The sequence below is a fragment of the Lagenorhynchus albirostris genome, chromosome 7 (genome assembly GCF_949774975.1).
Source record: "Lagenorhynchus albirostris chromosome 7, mLagAlb1.1, whole genome shotgun sequence".
NCBI lineage: Eukaryota > Metazoa > Chordata > Mammalia > Artiodactyla > Delphinidae > Lagenorhynchus > Lagenorhynchus albirostris.
In genome coordinates, this window is record NC_083101.1 from 53,935,797 (window position 1) to 53,951,962 (window position 16,166).

Genomic DNA, 16,166 nt, shown 5'->3' on the forward strand with positions numbered 1-16,166 from the left:
CACATGCTTTTGGAGGATGTACTCATAAACATGGGAACATGGAGAAACTCCCTTTCATTTGAGAATTGATAATTGGTCATAGGCATTGTTTAGAATTTTCCCTCATTAAAATAAAAGACATGGGCCAGTGGAACAGGCAGTATTAAATTTTATGGGTCTAATACTGACTCACATGTAACTCACAGATGACAGTATATTTTAATTTGCCACCAATACATTTCATATTTTATCTGGATCACCTAGCTTCCATAAATGAAACATTAGTGATTTTTTTCCTTCAAAATCTACAGTAGTTTCAAACTAGTAAATTAACTTGCAATTTGATTTATAAATATAAGGATCAAGTTAAAGTTATACAACAGGTCACCTGGAACATAGTTTACTTCCATATTTATAAGTAGAATTTACAAACATCATTAAACCTTCCTAATCTAGATTTTAGATGGAATAGAATCTAGCCATTTCTGCATGTTGTAACACACCTGTGGTTCTGAAATGCTGTTTCAGTATGAAATAGCTAAAAATTAAAATAACTCATTGTATTTTGCTTTAGAAGGGAATCCATCAGCTATGCTCAGGAGGAGCTGAAGGCCCCTGTCATTCTGTTTGTCTTAACCTTCTAGTTTATCAAGATTTCTAGGAGTAGAATGTCTTACAGCCTTAGCCATAAAATTACTGCCTCTAGATCTTATCAGCTTCAAGGCTGGAGCAGTGTGAAACTGACTGACAGCTGAATGGAATATAGATGAAGCAATGAAGACTACAAGTCATTCAAAGTCCCATTTTATTAAGTGCTTTGAAAATGAGGTCCCAGAACCTTCAGTCAATTTAGGATTTAGTGCAGACAGCAGAAGATTCCTGGTACTCTCTCTGAGGAGTTTTATCTGAGAGCTCAGGTTGGCCTAGGGAAAATGGGACACAGGAAAACAGAAAATACTAACATCATAATGGACATACATACTTCTGCCAAAATAAGTGGAGAAAGTAGTTTTGCTTGACTTTCATTTTCAAATCATTCAGGCTAACTGTAAAGCTAAGAAAATTATTTAAAATAGAAATTTATTATTTCTGTAATATGTAATATATAAAATAACTGTGATTTATGCATAACATCACATTTCTAACAAAAAATTTCTTCCAAGCATATCTTTATATATGACAATTAAAGAGAAATTTTTGTCTTACGTGACTATGTTGCTTTTCTATCTCTATATAGCCATAACAAGTAATCCAACATTATTTTAACATTTTTTACCCTTTGGTAAGAAGAATGGGCAGTTCAGCTCCTTCTAATATAGTCATTTCTCCATAAATATAAAGAAGCCCTTCAAGTATTGATATAAAAAAAATCTCTGACACACACTGTTAGGTGGAAAAAAAAGCAAGATTCAGTATTTTTGTTACTATTCGTAAAAAAATTTAAAAATGCTAATGCGAGGAAAAGAGAGACATTCTGCTTGTACATTCAGAGAATATCTCCAGAGTGATACTCAAAGAACTTGATAACTTTGATTGCCTCTAAGGAGAAGAACTGAGGAACAGAAATGAGAGGGACACTGCATTATGTACTTTCTTTTATCTTTTGAATTGTGCTACTTAAGAATGTATAACTAATTCACATAAATAAATTCATAAAAACTTTACATGCAAACCCAAGGATAAAGAAATAAAAGCATCTACAATTATTGAATGAATTCTTGACTTTCTATAAATTATATAAGATAGGCCAAACTTTTACTTATATAGCAGTAGATGGACATTGAAATTTTCCTCCAAACAATTGAAAAAAATTACAGTATTTTTCATTAATCAAAAAAGGTAGAGATATGAACAATATTAGCTTCAACACATTTTCCTTGTGCCCTTTAGTGGGATCTAATTTTAGCAAGAGCCATTTAACATATATAATTACTAAATGTATATACAGAAAAGTAGAAAATTAGCTTTCATATCACAGTCTCAAAAATGATTAATGTAATCTAATTTAGTTAGTTTTCTTATCAAGAAGAAAAACAACTCCATAAATAACCATCTCATTATAAGAATTCAAATGTTATTTTATGGAGGAATGAATAGATTAAATTTCTTATAGCAAATTGCTTATTATTATATAGTCTGGTATAGATAAACTATGTTGTGATAAATACAAAAATATCACTAACTACAATCATAAATTTTTGATTCTCAAATGCAAAATGTGTTCCGGTTCCAAAATTCTAAAATTCTAAAAAAAATATGGTTATATGAAAAATAATGATGAAAAATAAATTAGAGTTTAAAATGAATAAAGACACATAAGGAACACTATGGAGATGTATTTAAAGGAAGATCAAGGCATAATGAGTTCAGATATGACTGTAGTCAACTCTTCTACCTTAATGTCCATGTTCTCCTGAAATGTTAACAATAAATAGATCGCTAGCATTAATTTAATGAAATGTAAAATGTTTATTTACTCAAATAGTAACTTAGCTGGTCATACCCAGTGATTTTCCAATAAAAAATGTTACATAATCTTTCTGAAAATTCTTATTTAATACTATCAGCAGGAAATGCCTTTTAAATGTGTATAAGTTTATACTTATATTTAAATAAATAAAAAAATATATACATACATACATATTTAATAATTTATACATGGACTCCATTGACCAAATAAAAGAGCACAGTAAAAGGAGAAAAAGTATTTTGACCAAATCTGAATATTGGTAGCTTGTACCATAATATATTCATCAAATAAAATTTAATATGTTACCATAATAATCTTTTGAAAACTTCTGAAATTTCTATGTACCTTGAAAACTGAAACATTTTACAATGCATAGCAAAAATGAAATACTAAAACATGTTTATGTAAAATATTTTTTCACTTAAGGTTATAAAACTAAAGTAAATCATATGCTCAAATAAAAATTCTCCATTAATGTAAATAAAGATCCTTCTATTATAAGAAAGATGGTTTTATATTGACTATTAGACTAGGTAACAAAATATTTCAAGTGCTGATCATTTATTTTTCTTAGTAGTGGCTTCAATTTCAAATCATCTCTTTTTACTGATTTATCCTGAGAAGTTGGTTTGCACATTGGAGTAAACCTCTTTGTGGCAGAAAGTTATTCCTAATAAATTTAACTGAAAGTATTTCTATATAGACAGAGGTCAAATGTAAGAGACAGCAAAGGCAATTATTCTGGGAACCAGAGCAGGAAACCTTGGTAACCAGAAACCGCGTAAAGGTATTAGGTTTGTGCTGTTCCCGAGCCCTCAAATTTAACTAGTTTCACATCAACTGAATTAACTGACTATACATTCCACTTATCACAGGCTCTTAAGGCACAGCCCAATTGACTACTACTGTCAGGAATTCTGGCAATAGTAGAGGCTACTCCTACCCAGTTAGCTGCATCAGGCATGCTATGGGTGATAGGTTGAACACAGAAGAACAGTCAGAAAAACTGAATTTATATGGCACAGTCTGGCTCAACGTTTGGAAAGAAATGGCTTGCATCTCGACTAACAGGTTCTTAGACTGTGCTCATAGACGTTCTTTTTATGGTTCTACAGTGAATGAAAAAGGTACATGAAAATAAGCAAATCTCCTTTAATGACACGGCACCTACCAAAAAATCTAGAGTTTCAGGAGTCTAAACAACTGTAATACATGGCACAAATTTTCTAGCATTTGGCAAGAGGAGGATGGGAGGAAATCTTAAATAGGTGTCAGAGCACTTAAACTTTGTTAACTTTACTATAGGAACAGATGTGAAACTGTACAGAATCACCACCTCACTGTGAATGAAGCAGATGAAGATCTTCAGCACGATTGAGTGGGGATCTAAATCAAATATAAACTGTGGTAATAAATGTAAGGTAATAATTACTAGCAGATGTATATTTAGATAATATGTATCTATCATATGTCACTATCATGTGCTTTGATGAGAATACCTTATGATTTTTCCATGCAAAAGTTCTCTCTTTATTTCACTTTTAAACTCCTTTTGCTAAAAAGGAAATTTCCTTGTAAAAATGAAAACAAAAAACCATCCTTAACAGAACCTTAAATATTAATGCCTTTTTAAAAGGGTGAATTAATATGTGCAACTGACACTTAGGAATTGATTTTTTAAAAATAGTTCTCCCACTATTCTCAGCTGTTATAAGTCAGTTATTTTGTGTTAATTTACCAATTAATATAATAAAAATTGCACCAAATTTGTGTAATGGATAACTTAAGGAGCCATGTCATTTTTCACACTCTATACAGAAAAACAAACAAAAAAATCAAGCTATAAAATTCATCCTGCTAATGTTTGTACCTATATATACATGACCTGGAATAATCAATTTAGTTAACTCAATGATAGCACTAGTAAATTTAGTAAACCCGTATCTAGTTCATGAGGATGTTTAACAGATAGCTAAAATTCAGTGTGAAGGCAAGTTATCAGTGCCTGGGGAAGGTGAAGCAGGAGAGGGGTGGGGATGGAGCGCTGGTAAGCCAGCATGAGAGAGGGTATATGAAACGAAAGTGGGAAAGGACTCTTCCTCCCCATTTTTTCCAGTTTTCCTAAGGCCTTGGTAAGTGGCAAGTACTTCCCTTTCCACTGAAAATCACTTTCTGGATGGCCTGTATCAGAAGCATTATACAGTACTGGTACCTAATCTACCCCTTTTCCTTTTATGGTAAAGATACAGTTATTTTACATCTAGAACATTTTACAATTTGTTGGTAAATATTATGTTTTTAAAGCTGAGAGGATATTAGGAAATCATTTAGTCTAACTAACCCCTTATTTTATTGACAGGGGAACTGAGGTCCAGAGAAGCTATGATTTAGTTTCTAATCTACATAAATATACTGCTGTGACTAAAAGGTTTAGAAATGGTGTATTTAGTGTTATCAAAAGCAAGAGAGAAATGGGCATTAGAAATGCTTCAAAAATACAAAGAAAAAATGACAAAAAAAGAACTCTCCAGTTAGAATGGTTAGTTACCTCTTCTGATGTTACCAGAAAATAGTGAATTAAAAATAAGGGCTTGAAAAAATGGATTAGGGAAAAGATACTAAATGATGAAAGTATGAACACATGCAATCATTACAAACAGAAAAAAGTATATACAAAATACTTACCAAGTACCTATTATATCATGAAGAAAATCCACAAAATGAAAAATGTAAAGCCTCTCATATAATTATTTTCTACTCAATTTGTTTCTATTTCATTATAACAAACTATATGGTAGGATTATGGAAAAGGGGTACATGCACTTAATTCAAATCCCCAGGCCCCTTTTATATGAAACATCTAGAAAATCAATTCCATTTCTACTTTAGGTAGGTGGTTCTAAATGATTATTCTGCCTATGCTTAGTTGAGGTAAAAATGTAAAGGCCAGGTTACAGAGTTTGAGGATATCAAATTCCGCATAGGTTCTTATTACTATTTCTATTACAGCATTTTAGCACATTAAGATATCTTGTGTCAAAATAAATATATTTATTAAATACTAAAAATTTGAAAACTCAAATATGTGGTTGTGTTCCTAAGATATTATTTGCTCATACCTATGATCAGAGCCAATATAAATGCTTTTCATTGGAATCACCTAGATCAGTGCTTCCCAAAGTGTCCCTCTGGTAGAATGCAAAATGACTTTACATATGGCATATGGGTAAACATTTTTAATTTTACTATTTAAGTACGGATTTTAACATATATTAGAAAAAATTACACACTAAAACTGCACAGCACATTGTTGCTCCAGCCCAGTGTTTTGGATTTTTTCTCTCTAAAGAGAAAAATGTACGATAGAGGCTATCAAGAACCTAAATTAAACAAATAAAAACTCAAATACTTACTGTCGCTGGGGAAGCCCGAGTGGTATGTGTCACTGAGTGACCAGAATTCTCCATTGAATTGCCAATCAGATAGGTTCCTCCAGAGCTGCTGATGAGTTGTCCTCCCGTGACGCCCATCTGAATCCCACCAGTGCCCACCATACTGTGGGATGAGACCACGGTAGTCACCTGTGCAGAACTCCCTTGAGTATCAAAGTAATTCCCTCCAGTGTTTTGGCTGTACATCTGCGTTTCTGTGTAAGGATAAGTTGTTGTTCGGCTTTAGAAGAAGAAGAAAAAAGAAAGAAATTTATTTATATCACCTTATTCATTTTTTTCTAGTGTGAATATATGTTTAAAATATATCAGCTTAGCCTTTGGAACATGGTGAGTTTTTGTATTTTATATGAAACTTCATTCCCAGAAATAGTTGGGTTTACTTTCCAAACTAAAGGTTCATTTCTTTTTTTTTTTTTTTTTGCGGTACGCGGGCCTCTCACTGTTGTGGCCTCTCCTGTTGCAGAGAACAGGCTCCAGACGCGCAGGCTCAGCGGCCATGGCTCACGGACCCAGCCGCTCCACGGCATGTGGGATCTTCCCAGACCGGGGCACGAATCCGTGTCCCCTGCATCGGCAGGCGGACTCTCAACCACTGTGCCACCATGGAAGCCCAGGTACATTTCTTTATAAGTACCTTAACACTTTTCTGTACTTTAGAGCTTTTGCTTGTATACTGGTGCCTACCTCCAACATATAAATAAGCTCAGGTCTCTTTCCTCCAAGAAGCCCTTGCTGCGTGACTTCTTAAATTTCTTACAAAACTTCCTGCAAATCCCAGTTTTAGGAAAGCTGGGATCCAGAATGACTGGGGGCTGCAAGTCAGCTCCTCATGCTACTTCACACTCCTGGATGACTTGCAGTAAACCTAAGGTAGCTAGCATGGATCTTTTTCTCGCCACCATAAGGATCTCGAGCAAAGATTTCACTTACCATGGGCCCTAGATCCCTAACTCTTTCTTTTTCTTTACACTCAAGGTTCTCCTTGATGTGATGACTATGCCACCTCATGTCCTCACTTTCCGCTTCCCAACAACTGCAGTCCAGCTTCTGCCCTTAGCCTTTCACTGAAAGTGCTTTTAATAAGGTCACTTGTGAGCACATCTAAATACCAAGCTAAAAGGCTGCTGTCAGTCCTCATCTTTCTTGACCTATCTGCAGTGTAATATTGTTGACCACGCCATGTTGCCCTTTCCCTCCTGGTTCTGTTCTGATTAAGCAGCTTGTTCGACTGATTTTTTTTAATATTCAATTGACTATAACTTACATTTTAACATAACTTTTATTTTTACTTGCAAGTAGTATAAGCTCACAAGAAGTTGCAAAAATAGTAAAGAGGCATAAAATACTTTATTTAAAAACTTAAATATCAAATTAAAATTCCCAGTTTTTTGGTCATTCTCTTCAACACCACACTCCAGAGCTAGGCAGTACTGACAATTCGGTGTAGATATTTGCAGGCATTTTCTATGTGCAAGGTCTTTCTGTTTTAACCTCTCTTGTTCATTAGTTTCTATGACATATTTTTTTACCTTTTACTTTTTTTAACCACTATGTTTCGAGAGCTTTTGGAGGCTCCATTTTTCTGGCACATTAAATACTGGTAATTTCTGAGGTCTCCATTTTCAGCTCTTATTTTTCTCTCACATTTATTCGGACCACATACCTTTATCGTATACTACCTGACGATATACATGCTCATAAGTTGATAGCTCCATTTTCTAGTTACACTTTAAGAGTTTTAAATCTAGGTTTCTTTAACAGCCACCTGGTTATCTCTGTTAGGGAACCCCATGATATATGGGAAGTCTCAAATGTAAAATTGAACATATGCCTAAAAGGGAATTCTTTCTCTCTTGCTCTTTTTCCTATATTCCCCCTCTCAGCAGAGGGCAGCACCACAACCCTCAGCTTTGGAAATTACTGCTGACTTTCCATGCTCAGATTGACATCAGTCACTAAATCCTACTAATTTTACCTTCTAAATAATTCTCCAATTCTCCTTTCCATTCTTGTACTCACTTGCCTTAACTCATAATGTTCTCCATTATAACTGCCTTCTAATTAGTTTTCCTTCCTCTATTCGGGCTCTCTTCCAATCTATCTTCACTTTGCTGCCAGGAGAATTTTTCTAAAATGCAAATATGAAAATAAAGCTTTTCATAAAAACCTTTCCATGATTCTCTCTTGCCTTCGGAAGTAATTCACAACCCTTGACCTGCCTTATAAGAACCATCAGAGCCGATGCCTGCATGATCTCTGGACTTGATACCAGTCATGTCTTCAAGTGCTTTCTTTGCTTACACCACACTGACCTTTTTGCTGGTCCCTGTAACGTGCCATCTTCTCTTGCCTCCCTGCTATATCTCATGTTTTCCTCTGTCTAGAAGGCGTTTACATTTTTCTTCAGCTCTCTTCTTTTGTCTAAATCACCCTTAAACTCTCAGTTCAAGCATCACCTTATCTCAGAATTACTTTTCCGGACCCTTTGCCCTCTGTGGCCACTCCTCACAGGCCTGTTATGTTTTGTTCTCTGTACTTTCCTAACACCTTGTGCATACCTGAAATACAGTTCTCCATATACTGTTACTTTCCTCATGTATTCATACTCCCATGAAATTATGTTTTATTCCCATATGTACCCTCAACACTTAACACAGTTGCAGCTACACAGTGGGCACACTAACCAACAAATAGAATATGATTCTGTTTGAAAGTACATTTGACATAATGGTGACTTCTGTAAATTTCTAAAACATAAATCCTTCTTTTGTTTTGTTAAACCAAACAAATTGGTTAGCACAATTGAGAAATTGTGCTAAACTATTTCAAGATTGTTCTGTATTATTTAAAACAGGTCATTTTAACCCATTACAAATTAATTTGTAATGTAATTGCTAACGTAAATTTTAGTAAAATAATTAGAGTGCTCCAAAACTATTCCACACTGGGTAAAGTTACTGCTTTCCAGGAAGAGCCACCACAGATCGATGTACAAATTTTAGTTTGGGGTGGTGACAGAAGCAACTCCATAGAGAACGTTTTTTTATAGATAGAAAAATGCCATTTAAAATACACAGTTCTTCCCATTATTGTTGTATTTCCCAGGTGGATACCTCATTTATGTATTTCTTTCATTATATATTTATTTAGTAAAATAAAACAGCCATGTTGATTTCAAATTTAGATGAAAAGAAAAGTGAGGTCATTTTAATTTATGTCTGCTAAATATGATAATGATCCTATTTAGCTGTTTTTAAAATAACACAATCTGATGTTAGTATTTAAGTATAACCAAGTAAGGTGTACACATAGATATAGGGCAATAAATACTTTGACAGGTGCAGGAAATGGTGTCAGCTTTCCTTTCCATAGACCAAACAAAATGCTTAAGCATGCTCCACAGTAGTAAGTTGATTTTATAAATAAATCATGTAATAATGGCTATTAATAGCTAATAGTTACTGATCATTTACTACATAACAGGCACCATTTTATGTACTTTTCAGGAATTAACTCATTTAATCTTCATTACAACTTTCTGAGATGGGTACTGTTATAATTTCTATTTCCACAGACAAGGTGAATACTTGAAGTTTGGATAGGTTAAATAGCTTTATCCAAATCACACAGCTGGTAAAAAATAGATTTGGAATCTGCACTTAGCCCATGCTCTCAACCATTCTGTCACATAAAAAGAACTTAACTTTTTACGTATGTCAATGGTATGTGTGAATGACTACTGAGGAACAGTCCCAAAAGCTGGTATAGGAAACATATGGACTTTCTGTTGCTATTTGGGAGTTCCTTACACCTTAGTTAACTGTTTACTAACACCCCACTACTCTCCTCTCTTACTCAGAATGGAATCTGCAGAAGATGTACTTGCAATGGTAAAGAAATGGAGATGGAAAAGGCGAGACTATTTTGGAGGATACTTACCATTGCACACTTAGATTTCATAAGTTCTATGATCATGGAAGTTGCAACTCTAAGAGAAACATTCCACGGGGTTTAAATCACTCCATCTTTGGGGTATGACTCCTTTATATAATTAGTCCTCAGTGAACAACAGTAATGTAAACAAATGTATCACAGATATATAAAATCTGTATCTATAGCCCTCAAGTCAGCATAAAAATATGGCAGCAAAGAGCTTTGATTTTCATACTTCCCCCTAGCTGGAGATGATTCATTAGCTAAAAAATGAGCAAAGAACAGGATAAGAGTGAAAGTCACTAAAGAGTATGCCTAATCCATAAATTATGCTCATTACTCAATCATAACCCATGGGACGGAGGAGAAGGTTTGAATAAACACACACTGGGGTAAAGACTGGTAATTTCTAGGGGAAAAAAGACAATTATATTAGGAAATGAAGTGTCATAAATTGTTGCTGAATTTGTCTCTGACACTTACACACTTGCAGTGGGGAAGAGAGGAGACTTTTAAACACTGGATTGGGTAATAGAGGCAGACCATAATATCCTTAGTCATTGTTCTTCAAGGGTAAGAAGATAAGTATTAAAGCATTTGTTGGAGGCCTGTCTGAAGCCAGAGTCAGAGTCAGGCACAGATAATTCCTAAACATCTTTTCAGTTCTAAATGTTCTAAGCTCCTGAGTAAATACTGGAGAGATTTTGTTATAAAAAAAAAGGCACCACCAACAAAAACAAACCCTTCTTTCTTTCTAGGTACTAGAAATAATAACTCTTTAATTCTGATACCTAGGATCAACTTGTCTTTCATACTGCTAGAATGAATACATATGAGATATTGCTTGCACACTATTTCCCCAGAAATTTCCAAGACATACATTTGAGAAAAGTACTCAATTTTTGGCATATCAGATTGAAAGCAGCTAACTATTTCCACACTGTACACTACTAAAACAGCTAAATTCCCAAGCAATTCTGTGCACAGTTGAAAGATGCTGCTGTGTTCTTTTTGTTTGTTCTTTACTGATTGCCTCAGACCGTTATGAAAATAATGTGTCACATTATTCTATAGCAGAAGAGAAATCTTTCCATTGTTCTGCATATGTATCCAGTAATGAATGTAAACACATAGATATGTGCATACTTGCTGACAGACGCTTCTTCATAGCTGACTCTATTATCAGGTTCTATGTAAATGTCAGAACTCTGATCCATTGAATTCAGTAAATTAGTGCTGTCTGCATCCTATCATGCCTTAGCATATACCTTGACTAAGCATGACCCTGAATATTCCCTGCTTGCTTATTCGCTAGGATGATTATGTATGTCAATTTATTTTAGTTACAACCAATTTTTCTGTTTTCTTTATCTTCAGGTGTCTTATCCACAAGTCCAGATGTATAATATCTCTAAATTATGTGTTTTGTATTTTACCTAGGTCTTGAATATCCTCTCACCAATAAGCTAGTCAACTGCAAAATCAAGCAATGGTATGAAAATGGCAAATTAAGAAAATAAAATACCTTGCAAATTTCACACCATAAAATTTATTATGAAGATAGAATATAGTAATGTTGATCATTATAATATCTTACATTGGTACAATGTTTTATTGCTTTCAGGCTATTCTGTACACATTCTTTTAACAAATATTTACTGAGCATGTATTCTGGCACCTGGAAAAAAGGAACATGACCTCTACAGTCATAAGGGCTGCATAGCATAAGGGGCAGGTGGTCAAAAATAAGAAAGGAAATAAGATCATTAGACATTTTCTTAAATCTATGAAAGAGAAAAATAGAATATTAAAGTGTAATAAATGGGAGGGCACATATTAGATCAACTAGTCAAGGAACGTTACCTCTGAAGAAGAGATATTTAGATTGAAACTGAAGGATAAAAAGAAGTCAGTCCTATGGAAAACAGGGAGAAAAATATATCAGGAAGATATAGAGTGGCATGTGCAAAAGCCATGACACAGGAAAAATCCTGGTATTTAGGAAGGAACTAGAAGTCTAGAATGGTTGGTTAAAATGAATGAGAAGGACATTAGAAACAATGAGGTTTAAAAAGTAGATAAAAACTAAACATGTAAGTAGTGTAAACAAATTTTTTAAACTGTGGGTCATGATCCACAATTTAATGGGTCACACATACTAGCATTAAAAAAAGAAAGAGACTATAGTAGACGAGACAACATCAGAACGTATCACACCTAGTAAGGATAAGAATTATCTTGAGAAACTTTGTTTCTGTCATATGCATATATGGTGTGTGTGTGCATGTGTATATTTATCTGAGTATAAAAATGTACATCTAATTTTTTCAATGTGGATGGTTGTTTAAAAAGCTTAAAGACATCATTATGGACTATGGCAAGAAGTTTGGATGTTATTTTAAGCTGGGATAGGAGTTTAAGGAAGCTAAGGTACAGGGAGGTAAGGGAATGTTCCAGACAGAGAAACAACCTAAAGGAAGGCCTGAGGTCAGAGAGGTAACAGGAAACCATGAGGAAAGGGAGTAGCAAACAGGGCACAATGCTACAGATAAGCCATGTAAGATGATTCTGAAACATGTTCATTAGATATAATGAGAGGAGGTAATCTTATTGTAAGGTGTTTCCATGTAGTGCTAGCAAATATATGTCTGATTGGACTAGACTGAGGATATAAGTAACTAAAGGCAGCCACAATGAATCAGTTTTAAATATTTTCAAAAAGTTTGGGAGCTAGGAGAATTTGGGAACTGGGAGAACTGTTGTTAGAGATAGCGGCAGCAATGGCCAACAGCATTTGAGATGATTGTGGTCGTGTGGTGTCCTTATTGGACAACTTCTGGGGTGTGTTTTTGCCTTTGGTCTGGCTGCTGTCTAACAATGCTTGTACCTGTCTTTTTTCAGCTTGATTCTTCAGACTTCCTAGAAATTCTGAGTCACAAATATCTTTCAATAAATTCATTGTTTTGCTTAAATAAGCCAGACTTGGTTTCTGCTGCTTGAAACCAAGAACTCTTAAAAGAGTTTTTCATTGTGAAGTTTTTATGGGAGTCACCAAAGCCCTGCAGAGAAGTAGCTAGATTATTTGGAATCTTCAACAAATTGCAGTCTTGTGGTATGTAATATCTGGTTGTCTAACATGCACTACTTTTTTGAGTTTTGACATAGATCATTTCTTGAATGCTCTAAGTCAGACTGAAGGCAGAAGGTACATCAGAGTGGTGACATGTCCATTTTGTGCAAGACACCAAAGGGGAAAACAGTAATTCAGAAAGGAATTCAAGTGATGTAACATAAGAGACTATTACCTAAGAATCAAAAACAATAAATTAAATATAAAGTAATAAAATACTAGAATCACTAATGAAACACTTGATTTAAATTCAGAAGACATACTTATTTCTGCTAATTTCAACTGCTAAAATAGGTAAAAAATAAAAGCATTTATCGAGTTGTTGCCACAACAGCTACAGAGGAAATGCAAGAATGAATTATTAAAATGCAATAATAATCCTTGCAATAACTAATTGAGCTTTTTCATTCATATGTAGTATTTTTAATATTATATATGTTGATAATGTACAGAGTACTGAAATCATAACTTTAAATTATCATTACATAAAGATATTTGGACATTTACACTTTACTGTGTATTTCAATTCTTCATTTGTATATTGTAAAGTAGTGGTTCTCACACTTTAGTGCACATCAGAACACCTGAAGGGTTTGTTAAAACACAGATTGCTAGGCTCCATTCCCCGAATTCCTGATTCAGTAGAACAGGGCTAGGGAACCAAAACTGGCATTTCTAACAAGGTTGGCGTTTCTCAGATGAGGCACATGCTGCTGATCTGAGGAACACACTTAGAGAACCACTGTACTAGAGGATAATAAAAATGTGAAGACCAACTTTCACAGGAGTAAGGAAAAAAAGTGCTATTTCACAACTATTAGTGCTTTTAGTTTATTTGAGTTTTTTAAAAAGTCAAAGTCCACAGTTATAAAAGAAGTTTTATATTCTGTGGCAGTTATCCATGAAAGCATTACCAAAATTTCTGTTCACTGCTATAATGGTTTTTGAAGCATACCAAAAAGGTGCACATAATAAGTACATATAGAGGTCATCTGCCCTGACAACAGAAGTCAGGGAAGTAGATATAGACTTAAATCAACTTTGGCAGGAATGACATCATAAAAGATTTTGATCCAGAGTTACTGGTCTAAATTTACAAATAAGAAAAACTAGGCTGGATCATATGGTAGTTCTATTTTTAATTTTTTGAAGCACTTCCATACTGTTTTTCATAATGCCTGTACTAACTTACATTCCCACCAATCGTGCACAAGAGTTTCTTTTTCTCCACATTCTCTCCAACACTTACTTCTTATTCAGCCATTTGCAACAACATGGATGAACCTTGAGGGCATTATGCTAAGTGAAGTAAGTCAGACAGAGAAAAACAAGTATTGTATGATATCACTTATATGTGGAATATTAAAAATCAAACTCATTGGTGAAGCAAGTCAGAAAGAGAAAAACAAATATCGTTTATTAACGCATATATGTGGAATCTAGAAAAATGGTACAGATGAACCTATTTGCAGGGCAGGAACAGAGACGCAGATGTAGAGAATGAACATGTGGACACGGGGGCGCAGGGTCGTGGGGGGTGGGATGAATTGAGAAATTGGGGTTGACATAAATACACTACCATGTGTAAAACAGATAGCTAGTGGGAACCTGCTGTATAGTGCAGGGAGCTCAGCTTGGTGCTCTGTGGTGACCTAGAGGGGTGGAATGGGGGTGGGGGGGTGGGAGGGAGGTCCAAGAGGGAGGGGATATATGTATACATACAGCTGATTCACTTCGTTGCACAGCAGAAACTAACACAACATTGTAAAGCAACTATACTCCAATTTTTAAAAAATCAAATTAATTGAAACAGAGAGCAGAATGGCGCAGGGGCTGGGAGGTGGGAGAAATGGGGAGATATTGGTCAAAGGGTAAAAACTTTGGGTTACAAGATGAATAAGTTCTGGGGATCTAATGTACAGCTTAGTGACTATAGTTAATAATACTGTATTGTATACTTGAAAAAAAAAGAAAAGAAGAACTGAGCAACCATATACATACACATAAGCTCAAAAAAATTGTACTAGAATAAAAAAGCTGAAAAAAAAGGTATGTTAATACTATGTTAGCAGCATCTCAATTCAGTTCCATTCATTTCTCCTTGTATATTTAAAACTACCAAGTAATCTGCTCCTGTGTCTCACCTGTCATCAAATGCTATTCTTTATTCAATTCATTCAACACATACAGATTGAGCACCTATCATATACGACTGTTGTAGGTATGAGAGAGAGAATGGGGAGCAAACAAACAAGGTACTGGGCCCACATGACAGTTACATTCTAGTGGGGAAAAGACAGATATTAGATAAGTTAAAAGTAGATAGTGGAGAATGACAGATAGTCGTAAGTGTTGTGGAAGAAATGTCTCTGTTAGAAACAATAAGGAAACTTAGGGCACAGAAAAACTGTTTGGCCAATGATAAGACTGAGGAGGATCCAATAACAGAGGAAGAAAACAGAAGAATATAAAGTCAAAGAAGACAAAGAATCAAGGATAGAGTGGCTGACTAGTTGATTGCTAGAGATTTACAAAAGTTAATCTAGAAGAATGTCTATTAGATTTAACAAATGGAGGTCTTCAATGACTTTGATAACAGCAATTTCATTGTAATGTGGAGAAAAAAGCCAGCTTGGAAGAGAGTGAAGAATATGAGGTTAATCCTAAGAGGATTCACTACAAAGGAACAGAGAAACCAGGTACTTGTTAGAGATGGATATGTTATCAAGTGGGACTTTCAAAAATGGATAAACACAGCTAAAGCATGTGTGTATGTTGTTGAGGCCAACCCAGATGCTAAGTCCAGGCAAACAGATGGTATGCCCCATACCCAAAGTTAGGCACACTGCTGGACTCGGGCAGTTTGGGACCTCAGAGCATTCCCTGGAGGCGAGTCTATTCGTCTGACTCCTTCTGAGGGCCAGACTAAGATTTGTTGGATTTGTCCCCTCCAAAACCTTCTGGCCATTACAAAGCTCAACCCTTGTGAACCAGCCTTCAACTCCATATAGCTGGGGGATCTACTCTGTATAGCTGGGGGATCTACAAGACTGTAGTCTCTTGTGAAGCACAATACAGTGTTTCCCAACCTTTTCCAATGCATACTCCCAAACAAAGAGTTCTCACTCTAGCTTCCAAATATTTGTTCAAGCAGAGATTTTTATAAGTTTAACTTCTTTTGCAGTTAGTTTTATAAGAGTAA

At 34.9% G+C, this 16,166-nt stretch overlaps 1 protein-coding gene across 2 annotated transcripts in view; it reads right to left on the bottom strand.

Annotated features, from left to right (window-relative positions):
* Positions 1–16,166, bottom strand: part of RFX3 (regulatory factor X3) — a 289,095-nt gene that overhangs the window by 88,643 nt on the left and 184,286 nt on the right. For both annotated transcript variants that reach the window (XM_060153464.1, XM_060153465.1), the window contains exon 4: positions 5,863–6,121. In XM_060153464.1, coding sequence (XP_060009447.1) covers positions 5,863–6,121 — 259 coding nt within the window. The remainder of the gene's footprint in view (positions 1–5,862; positions 6,122–16,166) is intronic.